Source organism: Telopea speciosissima, chromosome 1 (genome assembly GCF_018873765.1).
Source record: "Telopea speciosissima isolate NSW1024214 ecotype Mountain lineage chromosome 1, Tspe_v1, whole genome shotgun sequence".
Classification (NCBI taxonomy): domain Eukaryota; kingdom Viridiplantae; phylum Streptophyta; class Magnoliopsida; order Proteales; family Proteaceae; genus Telopea; species Telopea speciosissima.
Window position 1 is genome coordinate 54,452,423 of NC_057916.1, and position 25,917 is coordinate 54,478,339.

Consider the following 25,917-nt stretch of genomic DNA (forward strand, 5'->3'; position numbering starts at 1 on the left):
AAAACTATTAAAAGAACATGGTGCAATTAGGAAAGAAACCAGCTAAAGCCTACAAAGGCGAGCAAGCTTGCCGATCAAAAAAAGAAAAGAAAAAAGACGCAGGAAAAGAAATATGACCATAGCAGATTATGGAGGAAACTAAAGGAAAATAGAGAACACAGCAAGATCTACAAATGCCAGACAACGAGAGAGACAGGAACAGCTACAAAGGCAAAGAGAACAAGACAAAACCAAAACACAACTCAGCAAGAGAAAACGGATGAACAGATCTAAAAGAAACTAACAGAAAACAGTTTTGAAAAACAAAACAAACCTAAAACAAACTAGCAAAACTGAAAAATCATGGCATAATCAGAAAAGAAAACTTGCTAAGCCTACAGAGGCGAGCAAACTTTCCGATCTAAAAGGAGCCGCAGAAAAGAAACATGATCATAGCAGATTATAAAGGGAAAAATAGAAAGCACAGCAAGAGAAACAGATGAACAGATCTAAACGAAACTAACAAAAAACAGTTTTATCAAATGAAACAAACCTAAAACAAACTAGCAAAACTGAAAAACCATGGCACAATCAGAAAAGAAACCCTGCTAGAGCCTGCAGAGGCAAGCAAACTTTCCGATCTAAAAGGAAACGCAGAAAAGAAACATGATCATAGCAGATTATAAAGGAAAACTAAGCAGGAAAATAGAAAGCACAACAAGATCTCCATAAGCTAGACCAAAAGAGATAGGAGTAGCAACATAGGCGAAGAGACAAAAAGAAACACAGAAACAGGCAAAAACACTAAGATCTACACTAAACGAAGACACCGACCTTTAACAGAGACAGAATCGCAAAGGCTGGAGGAACGAACAACCAAGCAAACCTCTACGTAAACACTCCACAGAGGTGCTTCAAACGATTGGCCGACGAAAAGCACTCAGAGAAACCTTTGAGACTAAAACGCCAAAGAACCCCTCGCAGGAAGCCGCTCACAGAGACAAGAACTATCTAAGATCCCAAAAAGACTGGGAAAGAAAGGTGCCTATACTTATAGACAGGGAAAGGCCAAGAAAATGGAAGCCAGCTAGCTCCCTCCAAGCTTCTTCGAGAAGCAATTGCAAGCTGTCCTCTTGAAAAGCAATCTCTGGACCACATGAAATGTCAGAAGCTTTTCGCCAGAGCAAAACGAAAAGCAACTTGGTGCACCATTAAGTGCCAAACAAATCTATTTTTTTTTTACTTTTCTTCACGACCTTCTATTTTTTTTGGTTGAAAGGGAGAGCCTCAATCCATATTCTGGTCGATTCTTGAAGTTTATGAGTGAATCAGATAATTCGATTCAGACCCAATTCCCTTATGTGTTCTCTCTAATGCTCGATAATGGCAATCTTGGCTTTAAACAATGGTGGCCTTGACTGCCTTGAATATATATTTTTTTAAATCTAACAGCAGAGAAGGTTCATTAATAATGGCACCCTCGGCTACCGTTAAAGACAGCCTTTAGTGCCTATAAAATTTAATTTTACATAAATAACTAAGCAATTCGATCATAAAGGTGGTGATAGTAATCTGGTTAAAATATTGAATTTAAACATGCATAAAAATCCTAGTGCTCTGATACCAATTGAAAGAGTTTAAACATTCATATCTTTAGTAATAAATGAATAACAGGATCTTATCATGCACATTTAAATCACTACCATTCTCTATTGATGTTTTGATTTCTGCAAACGACGATGATGAAGCCATTGATGCAATCTTTTTTGTATTGTAGTAACCCTTCATTGAAGCTTTAATGGAGACTGGTTTCTCCCTCTTCACCTTTCTCCTTAATACTCACAAAGTAATAGAGATTAGTGTGCTCATATGGTAGAGGGAGGACCTAAGTCTCTTCTTATATAACAAAATTATAGGGAATGAGTATCTCATTAATTCCCAACATTCTTAGAAATAGGAGAGATGAAATCCAAGTTGAGAGACGTTGTACAACGTTTATGTAACATCTATGCGATTCGGTTAGACGGGCCAAATAGGGAAATATTATGTTATTAAAATATTACACTGTTATGTATTATCAAAGTCTATATCCATTGAGTATTGAGAGAAAAAAGAGATCGGAAAAAAATAAATTTCTTTTATGATGGGTGCAAATTAGTGTCTAATTTAAAGACACTAGTGACGTATATTAATGAAAACCTGTTAAAATCTTTTCAGCTCTCAAAAAATCCAATAAAACTCTCCTCTTGGAAGGCTTCTTTATTAACCCAAGTAGTTCGATCAATACTAATTAAATTGGTCCTTGGTTCAATAGCTACTTACCTGATGTCTAGTTTTCCTTTTCCTAAATATGTTTGTTAGTACCTTGATTTAATTAACCAAAATCTTTGGCAGGGTCCTTCCAACAATGACAAAAAACTGTCTCTCATTTCTTGGGCTATCATGTGTAAACCAAAATCTCAAGGAAGTTTAAGCTTGCACTTGAATCACATTCATGACCAATCCCTTCTCCTTAAACATGGTTGGCGTCTACTCACTAGACCTTCTTCCCTCTGGTGTAGAATTCTCAAATCTAAATACTTCCCTCACACCAGTTCGCTTAACCAACTATTTCATGCAAAAAAGAGGCTCTTGGATCTGGAACAATTTAGCTCATATCCTACCTCATCTCCGTTGCTACACTTGTTGGAAGGTAGGGTTGGGTACATATCTTGACCTATGGAATGATCCTTAGATTCCCAAATGGAACTCCATTGCCTTTAGCTCTGTAATGACTCCCAAGGAATCATTCTCTTTAGTTTCTGATCTCATTGATGAGAGAACATGGAACCATTCCCTCATACAATCCATCTTCCTCACCCCCATTGCTTCAAGAATACTCGATATTCTTCTTACCTACCATCTAAACTCATAATGATATCCTTTTTTGCCAACTCACCAAAAATGGTAATTTTTTAACAAAAAATGTCTATAATCTCCTAACCCTTGATTCTAATGTTGATAGAACTACTGTAAGGTCTGGAGGTTTTTTCTAGAAGGTCAAGCTCCAACCAAAATTCCAAATCGTCTATTGGAAACTTATGAACGATGGTATCTCGACTTTGTCCATTCTTAATAGGTTCATCCCTATGGACTCTTTCTGTGGCTTGTGTGGTAACAACTTGGAAACTCCTAGGCATCTCTTCCTTTCTTGCCCTTTTCCAAACGCATCTAGGAAACATGGTTACTAGGCCTAAGAATTGAATTCTTCCAGGATTCCTCTCTCCTGAGCTTAGTATCTCATCTTTGCAATCTTTCCTCCCCTCCAATTCCTAACAAAAAAAAAAAATCCTAGCAACCCTTGCCACTACATGTTATTTTCTCTAGAATTTGAGGAATTCAGTTGTCTTTGGTAACTCCAAAATAAATTCGACTCATTAAGCTGCTCCATAATATTAACAATTGGATTTCTGATTTGCACCTTCTACCCTCCTCTCTTAGCAATGATACATCTATAGTTGTATCCCCTCCTCAATCTCCTATTTCTTTTGAGTACATTCAATCTCTAACCCCCCCCCCCCCCATGGAATCTTATTAATTTGTGATTGTAGCTTGAAAAAGAATTCTAAAGAGGCAGGTTGGGCTGCTGTTCTTTTTCATAACCAGCATCTGGGCAACATGGTTACTAGGCCTAAGAACTGAATTCTTCCAGGATTCCTCTCTCCTGAGCTTAGTATCTCATCTTTGCAATCTTTCCTCCCCCCAATTCCTAACAAAAAAAAATCCTAGCAACCCTTGCCACTACATGTTATTTTCTCTAGAATTTGAGGAATTCAGTTGTCTTTGTTAACTCCAAAATAAATCTGACTAATTAAGCTGCTCCATAATATTAATAATTGGATTTATGATTTGCACCTTCTACCCTCCTCTCTTAGCAATGATACATCTATAGTTGTATCACCTCCTCAATCTCCTATTTCTTTTGAGTACATTCAATCTCTAACCCCCCCCCCCCCATGGAATCTTATTAATTTGTGATGGCAGCTTTAAAAAGAATTCTAAAGAGGTTGATTGGGCTGCAGTTCTTTTTCATAACCAAAACTTTATATTGGCATTTTCAGAATCTGGTTATGCAGGGACAACACAAGAAACAAAAGCAAAGGGGGCTCCTTTAAGGATTACAAAGAATAGGTGGCTACAAATCAGAGGGCATTTTCATTTGGATTGACTATATTAAACAAGACTCCCAACAGTGACCATGAGAATTATTCACTATTTTGTGGAATATTAAAGCTATTTTGAATACTTTTTCTTTTGTTCCTACAATTAAACAAAATAGACATCTTATAATTTCAGCTCATACTCTTGCTGTCAAAGGTTGATGTTATAAGACTGGATTAACTTTGGATGTATTTCCCTTAAAATCTTAATATAGTTCTTTATGTTGGAAAAAAATAATCTTCTCGGCACTCTGTCTATTGTCTCTCTTCTTTTTCCTACGAACGTAGTTTCAATTCTTCAAATTTTATCTCATTGAGCTGAAACAAAAAGATTAAGGTACCATTTGATAACCTTACGTTTCTGGTGTTTATGGACTATTGTTCCCAACATACAAAAACACCCAAAAAACCGTTTGATAAACCTGTTTTGTTTCATGTGTTTTTGGTATCATAAATCAAAATTTATGGTCATTTTATGTGAAGTGTTTTGATTTATGGTCATTTATGTGAAGTGTAATAGATTTGTAGAAACAAGTTTTAAACTTGTTTCTACCAACTTTTGTACCAATTGAAAAAGTGTTGCCCGATAAAATCCCTTTTTTCCCAAGGCTCGAACGAAGAAGAGAAGCGTTACCTTCAAATCTCCATTGCCTTCTGCTATCACGAGCTACTGCCTGCAACTCCTTCAAGAACTAAGCTCTCTCCATCTCTGAATATCCAACGTGCGACAGCTTCATGACGGTGGTCACTCTTCGGTCCACTTAAGTTTGGATCTGCCTCTCCTTGAAGGTCACTCCACTCTCGCGTATTCTACCAATTTCCTGCAACTTGCATCAATGTACCGGTATGTAAGCACGGCTATCTCGCCCTCTCTTCCTTCCTCCTCCTCTCTTAAAGTCTCTTGATTCAAATGTATGCATGTTCATTTGATATGCGTTTCACATTTGTGTGCGCGGGTTGGGAAGGTAGTACATATGATGCTTGGGTCTTTGAAGCTGCAAGAGCATATACAACTTTAGGTTGTCCTCATCCACCTCTAGGTAAATTATAGAGTTTAAGAATGCTTTCTTCTGATTGATTTAGGATATTATAATCACTATTAATATATATTATTCATAATACTTCTAGGTAAGTATTATACAGTGGACTTAGGTTATGCAAATCAACTTGGGTACTTAAAACCATTTAGAGGAGAAAGGTATCACTTACCAGATTTTAGAGGGGTGAGAAGCAATCCAAGAACGGCTCAAAAGTTGTTCAACCACAGGCATTCCGCTTTACGAAATATTATTGAAAGGATATTTGGTGTATTAAAAAATAGATTTTAAATATTAAGGTCAATGAAGTCGTACAGTATCAATGACCAAGCATCCATCATATTGGCATATTGTGGACTACATAACTATATCAAAGACCAGCAAATAGCAGATGATTTGTTTAATGAGTATGGTTATGAACGACAGACACATAGAAGTTGACCTAAATCCCAACCATTAAGTTTTTGATCCATCTAATGCAACTACAAGTGAGGGAGATGGTGCAAGACACATGGTAGTAATATGCATCCATATTGCAAACCAATTGCCTATATCTAAGAGGATGTCTCAGATTCCCATTTAGGTGGACTTTATCTTTTATAACTACAATCTAATGGTTGGACTCCTCAGTGATGTACTTCAAATTTTTTAACTTTTAAACTGATGTGAAATTGATGGTGTTGTTGGATTCCAATTTATGCTCCGGTCTATATATTTGTGTAATGTTGATGTTGTTGGATCCCAATTTATAGTTGAGTCTATATTTCTGTGTACTATTTAAATATCTTCCATATCGGTTATCATATTCTCTTTGTCTTTCACCAGAAGGCTTCTAGTCAATATACGCTTACACATGCTAGATGTGAAGTTTGCAATACCATTTGTAGCAGAGATACAACAAAGAAAGGTCCAAATAAAGATAGAGAAGGGCAATGTAAGGTATGCTCATCAAAAACCAAAGCAAACCCTGACCAAAGATTCTGGTGTTGCCCAAAATCAACAAGGGTAAGCCCATCATTCACCAAATTTTGCATTCTACTACCATTCATAAAAACTACTGAATGATTTTTTCAATGGTGGCATGGATTTTAATAAGTAGATTTATTTTTAATACAGATTGAAAACCCAGGTTGTAGATTTTTCAAATGGATAGATGAGAAAATCAGTTGCGCTTATACCAAGCCTAACCCAATATTAAGTGATTGTGTGGGCACCTCTACGTCAGTCACCTCTTCATCAATGCCTACATTTGTCCGCATTAAGGAATATTTGCAGAAAGCTATTCAAGAGGAGAAAAAAAAAAAAGATTTTAATAGGAACAATTCAAACTTCAGAGGAAAAGTAAAAAATATATGATGATATCCTTAAAGACCTTACGAAGCTGGACATAAACAAAAGATGAAATTAGAAATTTTTTGTGCATCTCTGCTTCTTTTATTTTAATATACACTTTCTATGGATTTATAATAACTTTTAATGTCCTAACATCGTTGACTTTATATGGATTATAGTGTTAATGACATTTTTATAATTTATAGTAATCTATTAGTGCATCTCTGTCTTTTTTTTTTTTTTTTTTTTTTTTCTAATTTACACTTTGTGGATTTTTTATAATTTTTGATGTCCTAACATCATTGACTTTATATGGATTATAGTATTAATGGCATTTCTATAATTTATAGTAACCATTACAAAACTGTTGCTGAAACAAGTTTTATCAAACACCTTTACAGTACTAAAAGTGTTCTAGATACGTTCCTGGAACAGATTTATCAAACACCATTTTGCAAACCAGAAATATGTTTCTGCAACCAAAAACACCAAAAAACATTTTTGATGAGAAACGGAACAGAAACACACGTAAAGTTATCAAACGGTACCTAAGTCCCATGAGAACACATCATTCCCGCTCCCATTGTATGATTGTTAGTAGCATTATTAGTCGTCCGAAATTCTCCCATGTTACAATTGTTCATGTTGCAGCTGTAATTAGAATTCTCTTGCTTCATTGAAGAAAAGACAGTTCTCATTCTCGATGTAGAGCTAGAATTGCCCGAAATGTGTCTTCATCACATTATCAAAAGAAGCTAGACAGAGCATCAAAGAAAACCCAAAATCTAAGCTTGTTTCCATTCTCCAACTGGGTCTGATTCTGATCCAAAGATCTGAATTCTTAGTGTCTTTGATACAGAAGGTTGGGATTAGGTTCCGTCTCTTGGAATTCAAACGAAGGAAAGGGATTAAAGGATTGAATCGATAATGGGAATTGCAGTCCCAAGTTGTCAACTTGACAGGGTTAGCTGTTTCTTGGGCTCAGAGATGGTTGCAAGTTGGCTTCATGTTCTCTGGCATTTATTTTCTTCTGCTTCAGTTCCAGTCAAGGAGTTATGGGTGTTTGGGTCAATCACTTGTTGCCATAGAACTCTTAAAGTTCTTAATCTCATCAACTATTCTTCCAGGTTACTGTGCTGCAATCTGAACCCACCTGCCATTCCAAAAGAGTGTAGGAGATTCCCAGTGCTCTGATCATAAAACTCTGATTCACATTTTTCAATCCATGAATTTGAGTTGTCAGCACCTGAAGACCGATTATGAGATCATCTTCTTGGTGTGAGAACATCCCTTTCTTTATAATACTATGCAGTAACTATAGTTTGGTCTGTTTTATGATCCTCACATGTAAACCCTTCTTCCTGCAATAATGGGCAAGTTGCAATTGCAATGGTTTTCACAAGGACGGTCTTTTGAAGAAAGAAAAGGTTAACATGAAAACAAGGTGGAATGGTCCCTCTAATTTTAAAATGTTCATGGGAGAGGACTTCAACTCTGAAGGGACTGAAATTCAATACATGAGCAATCCACCCCTACACTATACATCCAACGATTGAAATTACCACATCATCGATCCTTCCACATGGCACAATTAAATGAATCGCACAGCTAAGTTTCGATGGGTTAGCTGCATAGCCACTTATTTTGCCAAAAAACAAGAGAAGTCAAATTACCCTATATTCAATGTCATAATTCTAGAACAAGATCTTGCAACCCTTACCAGTAGTCCGAACTATTCTGTAATACTTCAGTTGCTATCCCCTACCTTCAGTAGTTGCGTTCAATTTTTTGAAGTTAAATACATAATGAGCATTTACTTGGATTGTTTATGACAATAACAATGTCTCCTTGTATTGTGCCTAGAGGAAGAAGCAGCCCATGCATTTTAAGTGAATAAAATTAGAGCTTTTCTCCTTCCCTGGTGGCAATCAATAGGCATGCAGTCCTTTCATTTTAAGTGAGAAACAAAGCATGAGAAAAGCGAGGGAAGGAACAAGGCGATCGGGTTTATGTGGTAGTAAATTGCAATTGACTTCTGAAAACAAATTTTTTGCAATTACCTAACCTGCATTCAGATATATAATGTCAGTTTGTTTAGAATTGACAATTGAAAATGTGTGCACTGACCAACATTCTATGATGGTCAAAGGACATTGATACAAAATGCTTGGATGTAACTCGTTTATTGAAGGATATAGCTGAAGTCTACCCAAACATTTGTCAATTCTAATCCCTGTTGCTCTACGAGTTCATAAGCCGTTCCATTAACAGATCAACGATTGTAGGAGCATCAACAGTGACAGCAACTTTCACAGTAGGTTTATTGGACCATTCAGTGACTTCACCAAACCTGTTTTAATTATTGTGAAAAAGTGGAGCTACTGAGTCAGCGAACAAGACAATAAAAAACTGCTCTATGACTATGTAAGCAACAGCAAAATCATGATTGCTAGAGGAATCCAAAAAAACATAATTCCTGGAGGGGGTGGGGGGGAAGAAATAAAATTTATAGAACATATTAAACATTAGAAAATCTTCTAAATTCAAGATGAAAAGAGCATATTAATTTAAACGAAATTTGGCCACAGAACTTAAGATGAAAATTCAAATTAATAGAAATTAAGTTGTCAATTTTGTAGAACCAGACTTCAGTATCTTATAGCTTGAAAATTTGTCAACAAAATCACCCCCTTACTTCCTGTTCTTATGCAAATTACTCAGTAGGATCTTTATTTCGAGACGATAAAATGTTTTACCTTTTCATTTTGTTATAAAATATTGTGAGGCCCCTCATTATGCCATTTTTTTGGACTCTAACAACACCTTCTGCAAATGTGAACAATGAAGGATTGACAGCTGCAAGAAGAGCAGTTGGATCATGAAGGTAGACACCTGCATCAAATCCAATGCATCCATTAGGAAATCAAATAGACATGCTTACCAATAAATCTGAGCTCCACCTAGCCACTCAGAAACAGACCTTTTGTCTCATATGCATCACGATGGTATGAGAAGTATACTTCAAGGATCTTGCACAAATATTGTGCGAATTTCCCCTTGGACTGTGCAAGTTTGTCTCGATCAGCATCTGCAATATACAAGAAAAAGAGGCATGATATTTATGAAAAATAATAATAAAATAATGACTAATAGAACAAGCAGAGATTTGGTATTTGATGGTCTTCAGTATCTAATTCTCACTTCAGAACACCTGTAGAGAATTTAAATGGATCAAAGGCCTTGTCCAACCCTCATAATCAGGCCAACAGATGGCACCGGTGCCATACACATTTCCTATCCTCAATCATGAAGTGAATTTGGTACGTTTATTTTTTTATACATCCAAGACATACCAAAACTCAAAGTAACTGTTCAACATATCCCGGCGTAACTCTCAACATAGTTGCCAAGGCACCTTAGTTGACTTATTGGTGTCACCTTGCGCGTCCAAGCCCCCCTCCAATGCTTTGGGTTGCGTAGAAGCTGTGACGGCTATGATTCTCACAATGATGACACAAAAATGAAAACTTGTCGGTAAACAATGTGATGCAGTAGCCTTGGATTGGCTGAATCGGTATAATAGGTTTTGGAAGCCAAACCCCAAGTATTCCAACCCATCAGTCAAGCCCAAGACCCATCAGGGGTAAATTAGAAAGTATTTTGTTAGTTGGAGGCTTTCTTGATTTATCTGGGGGTTTATTTTTGGTGCTTATAAGTTTTTTTTTTAGTGGTTTTCTTACAGTATCTGATTTTTTTTTTATCTATTAGACAGTCTTTAAGTTGTGGACCCCAGTTCTGGTCACATGATTAGTTTAGGTAGTATTTATTCTTTTAAAAAATCTTATTTAAATTTTTATTTGTTATTATTGTTAAGGAATGCATATCAAGTGGACTTCTAGCTACCTTTTTTAATTTAAAGAGTTCTAAACCCCCAGTCAATTGGAGAATAGAAAATTGATTTGTTGTGATTTGTTATTTGTTATAATTGTTAAGGAATCCATATCAAGTGGACTTCTAGCTACCTTTTTTTATTTAAAGAGTTGTAAACCCCCAGTCAATTGGTGAATAGAAAACTGATTTGGTATGATTTGTTGTTTGAAAATCTCTCTCTCCAATTCTGTTTTCCCACTCTCTCTTTTTCAATCCACGGCAACTTGATTTCTAGCAGATCCTTCTTTTCTCTCTTCAATTTCCACCATCGATCTCCCTGCTTTCCTTCCTCTTTTTTTCTCTTTTGATCTCTTTTTCTGCAACACTCTACTGGTCTTTATCTCTGCCCAGATCAGATCATCTGCCACAAGTTTTGAGGCGTTTTTCAACATCTGGTACATCAACATGTTGGTATATTTAATGCTTTATTCTGTTAGCAGAGATCTTTATTTTCAGATCTGTTTCTGTTAGATTTTTTTCATTTGTGTTCTACTATAACCAGTATATCAGATTTTGTTATTACGGAGTATATCATATCTGCTTCTCTATTCATAAGAATCATTGTCTCTGTTCTGAAGTACTTGTTTAGTATGATCTTCATAATTCTGTTAGGACCTTTGTTTAGTAATCATATATTTTCCTTGTGCATGTTCTTCAGTTGGAATTCACAGACTATTAACTAAGATTTGTGAAACTAGAATGCATTAATTAGTATCAGAGTCTATGCTCACCTCTGTTCTGTCCTTCTCACTCATTTCCCTCTTATCTCTTTCTTTGTTGGATATTGTTATATTGCTATTCTACTCTCTTCGACATTTAGCCAAAATCTTAAAACACTGTTCAAGGGTATTGTTCACTGCCCAAAACAGTAACCCTACCTCTTAACCTTGATGGCTAATAGTTAGGTAATTAAGCAACCAAAACTCTTATAAGGAGGAGAATTGGGCAGAAATGGCCCATTTCACGAACCAAGTTACATACCTAGAAGCCTGCTAGCAGCTCACTTCAGTCTAGTGTTGAAACCTCAACCCCAATGTCACCTCTCTTCAGATGAACCTGGCATCTCTACAAGCTTCCATTAACATACTGGCACCTCATGAAAGGAAAGAGCCCAATTCAATTTAAGGACTCTTCCAATTCCATCCCACGGCCCTCTAGCTCTTCTCACGGCCAACCTCTGCTGACAACTCCCATTCCTCCCAATCAGCGTGGCTTGAATTCTTTTGAAGGCAGTGTGGGTTTCTAATAAGGTGGCCTTTTTTGGCATATTGGGATTTGTTCAATACTACAGAATGTGGAAATATGTTTTGGGGATGATAACACATGAACACCAAGATGACAGTCGAGCAAACTGGACACCTTGGTAATGACCTAATGGTATGGTTTTGAAAATACTAATGATTTGTCGAGTCTGGAAAGATTTATACATTCCCACCAAGATCAAAAAGAACAACCAAAGAAACAAGCAAGCATCAAGCCTATGTTGAATTGAAAGTATCAAGCAATAATCGTTTAAGAGCAATGAAGAAGTTAGCGATCATAGCATATAAAATCTTCACTTACCCATGGTTGTTCAAGAAATGGATGAATGCCACTGACTTGGAAGAAGCAGTGAGCATTAGTAGAGTGAGGTGATCAAGATCAAGCTTTAAGTGGCTATAGGGTTAGGCATTTACCTATATAATATTTTGTAATCCTATGTATCACTCCAGTCACTTAGATGCCTTAAATATGTTTAAAAAGTCTCCCAAGACGATAATGAAGTCAACCAATCTCTTAGAAGATAAGTTGACAGTCATTATTAGCTTGAGTAAAACCATTGAGTTAGTAATGAGCCCGGGAAAACAACAAGTGATTCCCCACCAGGGTGAGCGGGACTGTAACGATTTGGATAGCACCAGGAAAATCTAGATAACAGTGAAAGTCCTAGTTCGCACTAGGCAAAAGACGTAGGCCTTTGTCAAAGATCTATAAATCCGGTGTGTTTTTTCTTATGTGATTCTCCTAACAGGCTGGGCTATACCTCTTTCCTCTTACTATCTTTCATCTTTCATCGTTCATTTTTCTATTTATTTCTCTCATCTCTTTCCCCATCTCTCTTTTCCCTTTTCTTTTTTTTTTTTAAAAAAAACTTTGTTTTCCCTACTTTGTTTTGTTTGGATCCATGTAGCCGACTCCATTAGGTTGGGATAAGGCTGAGTTTGTTGTTGTTGTTGTTGTTTTTCTTACGTGATTGCTTGTTACAGTAATTCACTCGCATCCTCCAAATAGGGCTATAGTCTTAGGATTTCCAACTCACACCCTCTTGAGCTACATCTTACGATCAACAAGTAGTATCAGAGCAGGTCTCTTAAGAGAAGAACCTAATTGTTCGAAGAGAAGATGACAGCCACAACAAGTGAAGATCTTATCCATCCACTTAACTTCACCTGAGTTAACTTCAATTACCGGAAGGTGCGGATGCGAATCTTTCCCCAATCACTCGACTTAGATCTTTGGGAATGTGGATTACGGTGGTTATGAGAAATCGACTACCACAACCACCGACAGAAAGACAGTGGAAAAACCGAAGTCAACCTAGAGTGAAGGAGAAAAGAAGAGGTATACCATATACTCAAAAGTCATGAATGCTTTATTTTGTGCTTTGAGTTCTGAGAAGTTCTACCGAATCCCCATTTGCAAGACTGCAAGAGAAATATGGAGAAATCTCAAGGTTACTTATGAGGGCACCAATCAGGTGAAGGACTCCAATACCAATCTTTTGGTTCATTAGTATGAAATATTCAAAATGGATCCGAATGAGTCTCCAGGATTCTGTTTTACCCTTTTCTCTTTCTCTAGTGATCCCTCTTCTCTCTTTCTCCACCCACGGCAACTTGATTGCTAGCAGATCCTTCTTCTTTTCTCTCTTCAATTTTCTCCATTGATCTCCCTGCTTTGCTTCCTTTTCTTTCTCTTTTGATCTCTTTTTCTGCAACACCTTGCAGGTCTTTCTCTCTGCCCAGATCAGATCATCTGCCACAAGTTTTGAGGTTTTTCTCTGCATCTACGCTCATCAACATGTAGGTATATTTAAATATTTAATGCTTTATTCTGTCAGCAGAAATCTTTAGTTTCAGATCTTTTTCTGTTAGTTCTTTTTCAATTGTGTTTACTATAACCAGTATATCAGATTTTGTTGTTACACTACTAGATCATATCCGCTTCTCTGTTCACAGGCATCATGGTCTCTGTTTTGAATTACTGATATAGATATGCAAAAACAACAACAACAAACTCAGCCTTATCCCAACTTGATGGGGTTGGCTACATGGATCCAAACACAACAAAGGAAAACTGAGTTCTAGCAAAAAAAAAAAAAGATGTAAAATGGGGAATGCCAAATGAAAGATGCAATATGCAAGATGAAAGATAGTATGAGGGAAGAAACCCAACCCAGTACGACAGGAGAATCTCAGCTAAATGGGGTCTGCAACATGGATCCTTGCCCTCCAATAGGCCCTATCCAAAGTCATACTTGGTACAAGACCTAGGCTATGCATGTCCTTCCTCACTACTTCTCCTATGTTCATTGTAGGCCTGCTCCTAGCTCTTTTTGCTCCTTCTATCGGGATCGTATAACTCCTCCTTAGTGGGGCGTCCCTAGGCCTCCATTGAATATGACCATACCACCTTAATCGACTCTCTCGGAGCTTGTAACTGATCGGGACAACTCCCACGTCCGCTCTAATACATTCATTCCGTTCTTTATCCTTCTCTCTGCTACACAAAGCTTATCAATATGACACTTCTTAACTCCCCAACATTGTGCCCCATAAATCATAGTTGATCGTACAACAGTCCTATGGAAGGAATACTTCGGTCACACAACACTCCAGACGCACCTCTCCACTTCATCCATCCCACTTTAATTCTCTGTGAGACATCCATCATCCTCTATGCCACCTTCTTTACTTATGATTAACCTCAGATATCTAAAATAGTCATTTTGTGGTATCTCTCTATTCTCAATTCGCACCATATCAGTATCCATCATGGTGTGACTAAAATTACACAATATATATTCCGTCTTTGTTCTACTAATCTTAAATCCTCTTGTTTCCAAGGCTGACCTCCAAAGCTCTAACTTAGAGTTAATCCCTTCTTTTGTCCCATCCACCAAACGATATCATCAGCTAAGAGCATAAACCATGGGATCTCATCTTGAATGTTCTTCGTTAGATCGTCATGATCAGTGCGAATAGATATGGGCTTAAGGCTGATTGCTGGTATAACCCAATCGTAATTGGGAATTCCCTCCCCTGACCTCCTATAGATCTCACATTAGTCACCACACCCTCATACATATCTTTAATAACATCCACATATTTGCTAAAAACTCCTCTCTTCACTAGGACCCATTGAATTAGATCTATAGGGACTCGGTCATAAGCTTTTTCCAAGTCAATAAAGACCATATGGAGATCCTTCTTGCTTTCTCTATATCTTTCCATGAGCCTCCTCAATAAGTAGATAGCTTCAGTCGTGGATCTACATGCCATAAAGCCAAATTGGTTCACCGAGATATGAGAGTCTCTTCTCAAATGGGCTTCAATAACCTTCTCCCAAAGTTTCATAGTGTGACTCATAAGCTTAATGCTTCTATAGTTGTTGCAACTTTGGATATCACCTTTATTTTTGTAGATCAGGACTATAATGCTTCTTCGCCACTCATCTGGCATCTTCCTTGTGTTTAAAATCCTGTTAAACAAATTGGTTCACCGAGATATGAGAGTCTCTTCTCAAATGGGCTTCAATAACCTTCTCCCAAAGTTTCTTAGTGTGACTCATAAGCTTAATGCTTCTATAGTTGTTGCAACTTTGGATATCACCTTTATTTTTGTAGATCAAGACTATAATGCTTCTTCGCCACTCATCTGGCATCTTCCTTGTGTTTAAAATCCTGTTAAACAAATTGGTTAACCAATAAACCCCCACAACCTCCAAGGGTTTCCACACTTCTATCGGAATCTCATCTGGGCCTAGATCGTCTGTCAGAAATTAAACCAACCCAATCAGTATCAGTGTAGCCCTTTATCCTCAAATGATTATGCCTGGCATATAGAAGGCCTTTTCCTGGAGAAGATTTCAAGTACCTAATGATGCGATAAACAACATCCAAGTGCCTACTCTTGGGAGCATGCATGAACTGGCTTACCACTCCAATTGCATAAGTAATGTCTGATCGAGTCAAGGAGAGATAGATCAGTTTTCCAACCAATCTCTGGTACTTCCCTGCATCTATAAGAGGAAAGCCACAATTTTCATAAAGCTTGTGATTTTGATCTATTGGGGAGTTTACTGGTTTACACCATAACAATCATGTTTCTTTCATTAGGTCCAATACAAACTTTCTCTAGCAAATATTGATTCCCTTATTTGATCTTGATACTTCAATTCCCAAGAAGTACTTCAAAAGTCTAAGATCTTGAATCCCAAACTGTTGGACCAAGTAAGATTTCAATCTACTTATCTCGGATTTGTCATTCCCAGTTACTACAATGTCATCAACATAAACAATGAGAGCTGTAACTGTACCATATCCTCGTCGAATAAACAAAGTGTGGTCAGCTTAACTTTGGGAATACCATTCCTTAGAATGCCTTGTCTAAATCGCTCAAACCAAGCCTTAGGAGACTGCTTGAGCCCATGAAGTGCCTTTTTTAGGAGGCATACTTTCCCTTCTGTTGAGGGAAACTTAAAACCAGGTGGAGGTTGCATATACACCTCCTCTTCAAGGTCACCATAGAGAAAGGCATTCTTCACATCTAATTGATACAATAGCCAGTCTCTATTAGCTATCATTGATAGGAGTACTCTGATCGAGTTGTACTTGGCCACAAGAGCAAATGTCTCTTGGTAATCAATGCCATATACCTGATTGTACCCTTTGGCTACCAACCAAGCCTTATATCTTTCTACAGTACCATTTGATCGGTACTTAAGTATATAGACCCACCTACATCCAACTGGAATTCTCCCCCTAGAAAGATCAACAACTGTCCAAGTACCACTCTTCTCAAGAGCCATCATTTCCTCAGACATAACCTTCTTCCATTTTGGGTCAGACATAGCTTCAGTGACATTCTTGGGAATGGAAGCAGAAGAAAGCGAAGTAGAAAAAGGAATACCTATAGGAGAAATAGTATCATGGGAAACAAATTTGGTTATGGGATTAGTACAAACTCTCTTTCCCTTTCGAATAGCAATGGGAAGATCTAACTCAGGGGAAAGAGAATACGTGATACTCGATTGAGGAAGGTGGAGCTCAGGATGTAGATCCAAAGAGGACTCCTGGCAGGTCTTCTTCCTCCAATAGCCTCTCTTGTACACATTCAACTCCTTCATGTCGTCAGAACCAACACCTGAATGTTCATCAATGTCAACAACATCCACTTCTTTGTATTTCCCAATGTCAAGCAGGAATAGGGAGGTGGGGGTAGGCAAAAGAGACGGAAAAGAGATGCCATTAGCAGCCTGCTCACTTCCATTAGTCTCCCTCTGAAGAGGATGCTGATGAGGATAAAATAAAGGGATAGATTCAAAGAATGTGACATCTTTGGAGAGAAGTCGCCTGCGGGAGGAAAGGTGGTAGCATTTATACCCTTTAGTAGAGGATGAATAGCCAAGGATAATACATTTAAGTGCTTTGGGGTGTGCAAGCTGATTAATTGACATGGACATAGCAGACACACCCAAACACTTTAGGAGGAAGGGAAAAAGCAGGATCCTAAGGAGAAAGAGTTTCCAGTGGGGATTTAGAGCCAAGGAGCTGAGTTGGCATCCGATTGTTTAGGAAGGCAGCAGCAAGAAGGGCATCAGACCAAAAAGTCTTAGGAACATGCATGCCAAAGGGGACTCCTAGTGACCTTTAACAAATGGCAATTTCCTCTCAGCCATCCCATTCTATTGAGGGGTGTCAATACAAGCAACTTGATGTATGATGCCATTGCCAGTAAAAAACTGTTGAAACCTCCCATACATGTACTCTCCCCCTTTATCATAACGAACTATTTAAATGTGAGTACCAAATTGAGTACAAATCAACTGATTGAAATTTTTGAAAGCATCATAAACATCTGTTAAAAGAGAGATGTAGAGAATGCTTGAATGAATAAATCGATCATTCAGGCCCTGTTTATATAAAGAACAGAATTACAACTGAAAATAGAAACTTAACTCAGTCCTAGTCCTACTAGGAATTCCTAATACAACTAGGAATCCCAAACTAGGACTCGGCTGGGGAAAACAATAAAAGGAATAAAAAATAAAGAAAAAGAAACATAAATAAAGTGGGACTAACCACCCTAACTCGACTAGGACTAATCCTAGTAAGCTAGGACAGGTAGGACCAATCCTAGTGGAACTAGGACTGCTTACCCCAATTGAGTAAGCAGTAAGCAGCCTATTTCAACACTCCCCCTCAAGTTGGAGCAAAGATGTCGATCATGCCCAACTTAACTAAATTGGGATGAAACAATTTTCCAGACAATCCCTTGGTGAAGATATCAGCAAGTTGATCCGCAGATGTCACAAAAGGAATACAAATCAGCCCATCTTCTAACTTCTCTTTGATGAAATGCCTATCCACCTCAACATGCTTGGTACGATCATGCTGTACAGGATTTTGTGCTATACTGATTGCAGCCTTGTTGTCACAGTACAACATCATAGGAAGACGAATAGGAACACCAAGATCTTGTAACAGCCCTTTAAGCCAGAGTAACTCACAAATACCCTGTGCCATAGCTCGAAACTCAGCTTCAGCACTAGAACGGGCAACAACATTTTGCTTCTTGCTACACCACGTGACAAGATTTCCACCTATAAAGGAGCAATACCCAGAAATAGACTTGCGATCTGCAGAACCAGCCCAATCAGAATCAGTGTATGCTTCTATCCGTAGATGACCATGAGTAGACAAAAGAATTCCTTTTCCAAGAGCTGACTTCAAATAGTGTAAGATACGAAGAACAACCTCCATATGAGAAGAATAAGGATCATGCATAAACTGGCTTACAGTACTCACGGCGACAGCAATGTCAGGACGAGTGTGTGCGAGATAAATCAACTTCCCTACAAGTCTTTGGTACTGGCCTTTATCAACAGGCTCCCCTTCTTTCTCCTTGAGTCGAACAGTAGGGTCCATAGGAGTATCTGAAGGATGGCAACCTAGCAACCCGGTTTCAGCTAATAAGTCTAGGACATACTTTCTCTGGGAGAGAAAAAATGCCTTTAGAAGATTTGGCCACTTCAATCCCAATAAAGTATCGTAATTTCCCTAGATCTTTAATCTCAAATTCTTGTCCAAGGAAGGTCTTCAATCGTTTGATCTCATCACCATCATTACCAGTAACTACTATATCATCGATGTAGACTATATGAAAGCGAGTTTTTCACCAGTCCTCTTTATAAAGAGTGTGTGATCAGCATTACTCTGCTTATAGCCCACAGAAATCATAGCTTTGTGGAACCGGCCAAACCATGCTCGAGGTGACTGCTTTAGCCCATAAAGTGCACGCTTTAGTTTACACACTTTTCCTTAGTTTCTGTCACAAGAGAACCCTGGTGGGACGTCCATATACACCTCCTCATCCAGTGCTCTATTTAGGAAGGCATTTTTTACATCTAGCTGCTGCAAATTCCATCCAAGGTTGACTGCACAAGATAATAACACACGAACAGTATTCAACTTTGCAACAGGTGCAAAAGTTTCCTGGTAATCAATACCGTATGTCTGAGTAAACCCCTTGGCCACGAGCCGTACCTTATACCTATCCACAGTGCCATCAACCTTCTGTTTCACCACAAACACCCATTTGCATCCAACGGTTATCTTCCCAGGTGGAAGAACCACAAGCTCCCATGTGTTATTTTCCTTCAAGGTCTCCATTTCTTCCATCATAGCTGCCTTCCACTTTCCGTCTGATAGAGCTTTCTGCCAATGGTTAGGAATACGAACAGAAGAAAGAGAGGAAACAAAAGCATGAAAGGATGGGGAAAGTGAGTTATAAGAAACAACATGAGATATGGGATGTTGAGTGCAAGTCCTGACACCTTTGCAAAGAGCAATAGGTAATTCAGGAGAAGGAATATTACCAGGTGGAGAGGCAGGTTCTGGATCCGGGTTCGGCAATTGGATGGGTACTGGAGCAACAGTTGATTGAACCTGCTTATGTTTCCTTCCATAGGTCTTCACAGTACGGTCATCAATCTTCCTCTGAAATTCACTAATAGTCCTCTGGATAGGAGTCTGGACCGGGGTAGGTTGCTCCTCTTGAATAGAGATAGTCTCCCCCTGTATAGGAACCTCTCCCCCTAAGTCAAGGGAAGCACTGGGGACAGGCCGAACTGGTTCAGACTCGTGGTAAACAGACTGAAGTGGAGGTGGAGAGTCAATAGTCAGCACATCTTCACTAACACTCTCCCCCTGAAGAGGTGGGGACACATAATATGAAACATGTTCATGAAAAACAACATCCATGCTAACAAAAGTCCGGCGGGAAGGAGGGTAATAACACCTGTACCCCTTCTGGGTAGCAAAGTAACCCAAGAAAATGCAGCGGAGACTACGTGGGTCAAGTTTACCAGGGGACCTTGTATCCCTAGCATAACAAACGCAGCCAAACATCTTAGGTGGGACTATGAAGGAAGAAGAGCCAAGTAATAGCTCAATAGGGGCCTTGGAAAGAAGAACCCGACTGGGCAACCTGTTAATTAAATAGGTTGCAGTAAGAACTGCATCTCCCCAATAAAGGGAAGGGACATTGCGAGCAAACATAAGAGCTCTAGCCACCTCCAAGAGGTGGCGATTTTTCCTCTCAGCCACACCATTTTGGGTGGAGTGTCAACACAATTGTCCGATGGAGGATTCCTTCAAGCGTGAAGGTATTTTTGGAACCGACCTTCCGTATACTCTTTCCCATTGTCACTCCTCAAAATTTTAAGAGTGACAGTAAATTGGGTCTTAATTAATTGATGAAAGTGCTGAAAGCAAGAAAAAACTTTATTTTTTGTGTGCATAAGGTATACCCAAGTGAACCTAGAATAGCAGTCAATGAAAGTGACATACCACCGATGGCCAGTCAGGGAAGCTTTCCTACTAGGCCCCCATACATCAGTATGAACAGTATGAAATAAGGAAGAGGATCTCTATCAAGCAGGTACAATCTACCATGCACTTTACCCGATCCAATCGTCTTCCCCGAGTCCAGCTCCTGAAAAACACAGTGAGCTGGAAAAAAAATCACTTTACAATTTAGGGATTTAGTGATACTGCTAATGGCAAGAAGGTTAGTTGTAAATTTGGGAATATGCAACACAGATGACAGGGTAAGGGAAGGAGAATAACCAATGGATCCTTTCCCTGAGATGGAGGAGAGGGACCCATTAGCAATTTTGACTTTATCCTTACCAGAAGCAGGAGAATATGTATCAAAAAGGCTAGAAGAACCTGTCATATGATCAGTAGCACTGGAGTCTATGATCCATGGAGTGGATACTACCGATGCACAATGACCAGCAAAAGAAATACCTATACGGGCAAAGAAGGAACCTGAATTGGCAACAGACGTAGTAGAAGCAACGGATGTGTTCAACATACGACGGAGAGCCTGGAGTTCTTCCTGGGAGAAACCGATGTCAGCAGTAGGAGTTGGGGCTACACTTTCAATGTGATTGGCTTTGCTTTTAGACTTAGCACGTCCTCATTTGGCCTCAAAATCAGCAGGCTTGCCATGTAATTTCCAACACTGAGCCTTCGTGTGATATGGTTTGTGACAATGCTCACATTTCACAAGCTCTTTAGTAGTGGTAACACCAACACTGTCAAAAGAAGTAACGGGAGTGGAGGCAGCAGTCAGTAATGCTGATCTCTCAACTTTGGGAGTAATCATCATGGCAGCCCTTCTTGTCTCTTCACTGTGAACATAAGAAAAAGTTTCCTCTGAAGTGGGGAAAGGAATCCGACCAAGGACTTGTACCCGGATAGGATCATAATCATCATTGAGGCCAGCCAGGAAATCATAGACCCGAAACTTATCAACATAGGAATGATAGGCAGTGATGTCAGTAGTAGTAGTAGGTGAAAACCTAGCATAGTGGTCCAATTGCTGCCATAAACACTTGAGGGCAGCATAGTATTTAGTGACAGACAGCTCCTGCTGAGTGGTATGTTGGAATGTCTTCCAGATGTCATACACCTGAGCATCATTACCTGAACGGCCATAAGTTCCCTTGACAGCAGTCCAGATCTGGGTAGCAGTGTCAAGGAGTAGATATTGACTGGAGAGGTCAGTGGTCATAGAATTCGTAATAAAGGACATCACCATAGCATCATTGGCAGCCCATTTAGTACGGGTAGCACCTTCTTCAGTAGGCTGTGTGGTGGTTCCAGTAAGATGGCCAGTGAGTCCCCTACCAGCCGCAGTCAAGGAGATAGATCTGGCCCAGATGAGGTAATTTGATCCCTCAAGTTTAATAGCTGCAGCATAAGGGAGAAATTCTGTCCACGGCTGAGAATCAACTCCAGAGTTGGTCGTGGTCACATCTGAGTCCCCCATATTGCAGACAAAACAGTATAAAAACTGAAAGATGAGTCCCTTCTGTAGCAACAAGAACCAGCCCTAAATAAAAAATCGATAGGTAGGGTTTTGAGGAAACCCTAAAAGAGAAGTCGATTGAGATTCAGGGGTCTTCAAGTCGTAAAAAAAATTGCAGAATCTGTCTTCAAAGTTGATGCAGATCTGTGCAACAAAACTGCTCACGCAGAGAGGAGAAATAAACCAGATCGAGAAGCAGCAGGTCTTGAATATTTGTTCAAAAAAACCTGGAGAGTGATATGGATATATGCCTCAATGGTAGGAAGAGAAACAGAGACAGCAGCCGTCCAGAAAAACCTGCAGTGTTGGATCCCAAGAAAACCAGAATCTGATCTTCAATAAAGGAGAACTCCAAAAAACATTTGCAAAAGTGTGGCCAGCAGCTATCGATCAAAGAACTTCTTAAATCATCAATTGTTGAGGTGAAAAGTTAGGGCAGCATCTACAAATCACCTCATTAGATCTGCCCTAAGTGGAGAAAGAACCAGAAAAAGTGAAGAGAGTTGACTGGGGGGGGGGGAAGATGGAGATCGAGTGATAATGGAAGGAGGGTGGGGGGCTAGTAACCAGGCTAGATCTGAGAGACTAGCTCTGATACCATGTTAAAAGAGAGATGTAGAGAATGCTTGAATGAATAAATCGATCATTCAGGCCCTGTTTATATAAAGAACAGAATTACAACTGAAAATAGAAACTTAACTCAGTCCTAGTCCTACTAGGAATTCCTAATACAACTAGGAATCCCAAACTAGGACTCGGCTAGGGAAAACAATAAAAGGAATAAAAAATAAAGAAAAAGAAACATAAATAAAGTGGGACTAACCACCCTAACTCGACTAGGACTAATCCTAGTAAGCTAGGATAGGTAGGACCAATCCTAGTGGAACTAGGACTGCTTACCCCAATCGGGTAAGTAGTAAGCAGCCTATTTCAACATCACTCTTTTGTTTCATCAAAAAAAGTCCAAGTGGACGGGGAATAGTCAATCATCAACAGAAAAAAAAAAAAAAAAAAACAAAGTAACGATAACCAATCAAAGAAGTAGTTGAGCAGGTCCCCAAACATCATAATGAACAATATTGAAAGGAACAATGGATCTATTACCATGATAAGGATAAGATGAACGATAATGTTTAGCAAAAATACATGGTTCACACTGAAAAACATGAAAAGAAGAAAAAGAAGTAAACAAATGGGGTAATTGTATTCTCATAGCAACAAAAGACGGGTGGCTTAAACGTTGATGCCAAAGCATCACAAAATCCATAGTACTACGGTCACTCTGGCCACAAACATAGGACTAAGCAGTAGACAAAACAGGTGTCCAAGGCTCAAGAAAGTAATCCTTTCTCCTAACGTCCACTACCAATAAACCTCTTCATCACCAAATCTTGAAAAAGACAATAGTAAGAAAAGAAGGTGATACAACAATTTAAGGATTTGATTAGATGACTTGTAGATAATAGGTTAGTGGCAAAATTAGGGACATGAAGAACAAAGTCAAGAGAAATAGAAGAAGTGGCTCGAACATTACCCTTACCAGAAATAGAAGAAAGGGAGTCATCGAAAATTCTAACCTTATCCCTACTAGAGCAAATAGAATAGGAATCATAACATTGAGGCATACCAATCATGTGATCGGTGGCACCAGAGTCAATAACCCAAGGAGCAGTGGAATGTGCAGATGTAAAGGCTTACAAGGTTGAGGTTGAAGAATCTGACTCTGCAAGAGTAGTAGAAGAGTGGCCTAGTCGAGACATCATCCTTCATAGTACTATAATATCCTCTCTGGAAAGGGAATCAGGGTCGGTCTGTAGTCCAGGTAACTCAATCTCAGCTATCACAATGTGGGCTCTAACACCCTCTCTCCTACCACCACGTACACCAGGGGTTGGCCATGAAGTACCCAATATCTTTCTTTAATGTGCCCTAGTTTCCCACATTGATCACATTTAAATCTTTCTCTATTATCTCCATGGGGTGGCCCTTGGCCTCCCTTTACCTCGCCAATCTTTGGGAGAACTAGAAGTAAGAGTAGATCTCTACAGGGATGGTATAGTATCCATGGATACTCTTCTAGTCTCCTCACTTTGTAAGTAGCTACACACTTCATCTAAGGCTGGAAAAGGTGACCGCCCCAAGATTTGTAGTCGGATTGGCTCAAATTTTGGATTAAGCCCACCAAGAAAAATAAGGACATGTTCCTTCTCCAGTGTCCTATACACCTTTGCCTCATCTTCAGGGTTGGACAAATGGAGGTCCCTATAGTGGTCATACTCCTCCCAGAGACCAATTATAGTGTTGTAATATTCAAAAATGCTTTGGTTACCCTGTTTCACAATGATGACCTTTTGGAGAATTTGATAAACTTTTGCTGAGTCACCCACTCGGTCAAATGTCTTGGAGACACTGTCCCAAATTTCCTTTACAGTCTCCGTTCTCATAAATCTTCTACCTATCTCAGGTTTCATGGAAAAAAACAACCAGGCCATAACAGTGGAGTTCTCAGTCTCACATTTTAGATATATTGGATCTGTTATCGTTGGTGCCTTGATAGAACCAGTAGTGTACCCCAGTTTCCCCCTACTTCGCAAAGACAACTTCATAGAGTGAGACCAATTCAAATAGTTGGTATTGTCTAATGTCACAATAGATATTTGGGTAGGGGTTATCAATTGGAGTCATATTGGGGTGAGTACCACCCAAACCACTAGATGAAGCTTCCAAAGGTCCACTGACCTCAGATCCAGACCCAGACATGATATGCAAATACTTAACAAATCACTGTAATATCTTGTACAAATGGGGAGTATACTCCACCCAAAGAAAGGAAACAAACTAGCAAATAAAAATACCACCAGCAAGCAAACAGACAACAGTTTCTTGATGATAACCAAATCGAATGCACCTTTTGCACCTTAACTTCGTTCCACAGCAGCCAATGATAGTCCAATAATGTAAATCTTCAATCAATAACAACCATTCAACACACCACATCCAATAATATTCAACTAGAGAAGAAAAAGCAGAATCTGGCGGCATGGTTTAAAGTATCGATGCGTATCGTATCGTATCGGCTGATACATATCGGTATCGGTCGGTGTCGATACGATACATAGCGATACGTATCCATTTTAAAAAATAATAATGTACCGACCGATACATGTCGATACGATACGATATGATACGGTCGATGCATATCGATATAGTCGATACGTACTCTTTTCCATTTTTTATTATTTTTTAAATGCATCGATACGTATCGATACTTAAAGAGACATGTGGCTATTTTCATTTTTTCCAGAAAAACACGAACCAGAGAGGTTCCTTGCGGAAAAAACCCCTATCCAGCAAAGGAAAAAACCCCAAAATGTTACTTCAAATCCATTTTTTCGACCAAATCTGTTGAGAGCTTTAATTCCTTTTTGAAAAGCGACTTTAGAAGAGGTGGAATCACATCCTTTACTGCATCCAACAACCTAGATTCAAAGATTGAAGGTGTTCTTGAAGGGAAAGGTAGGTTTTTTTTATTTTAGTTCTTTTTTTTCCTATGATTCAAAGAGAATAGGTTAAACTAAGTTAGTGATGCATTCTTTGTATACATTTGCAAAGATTTGAACTCAAATCTTTTACATTTTTCACCTAAAACCGAAAGTTGCTTTTCAAATTGATTTTTTTTTTTTATTTCTTCTAAAAATTTCAACCTATGCTTATGTGTATAATATATGTATAACATAATGTACAGATCTATCACTTTAAATCAAAATTCTATTTTTACCCTATAATCTGTATTTTTTGCTA

General features: G+C 38.7%; 1 protein-coding gene and 1 long non-coding RNA gene across 2 annotated transcripts in view; one reads left to right on the forward strand and one right to left on the reverse strand.

Moving 5' to 3' along the window:
- The first annotated feature begins 5,175 nt into the window (after nt 1-5,175).
- Nucleotides 5,176-5,512, forward strand: LOC122638366. Its single transcript, XR_006329414.1, has 2 exons — nt 5,176-5,218; nt 5,307-5,512. It is a non-coding gene; the product is annotated as an uncharacterized LOC122638366 (long non-coding RNA).
- A 2,896-nt stretch (nt 5,513-8,408) lies between these two features.
- LOC122639346 (probable uridine nucleosidase 2) overlaps nt 8,409-25,917 on the reverse strand; it is a 47,819-nt gene continuing 30,310 nt past the window's right edge. Inside the window, exons 7-10 of the mRNA XM_043832525.1 lie at nt 9,528-9,635; nt 9,304-9,439; nt 8,757-8,897; nt 8,409-8,607 (exon numbers count right to left, since the gene is read on the reverse strand). Of these exons, the coding sequence (XP_043688460.1) occupies nt 8,789-8,897; nt 9,304-9,439; nt 9,528-9,635 (353 nt within the window). The 3' untranslated portion in view covers nt 8,409-8,607; nt 8,757-8,788. The remainder of the gene's footprint in view (nt 8,608-8,756; nt 8,898-9,303; nt 9,440-9,527; nt 9,636-25,917) is intronic.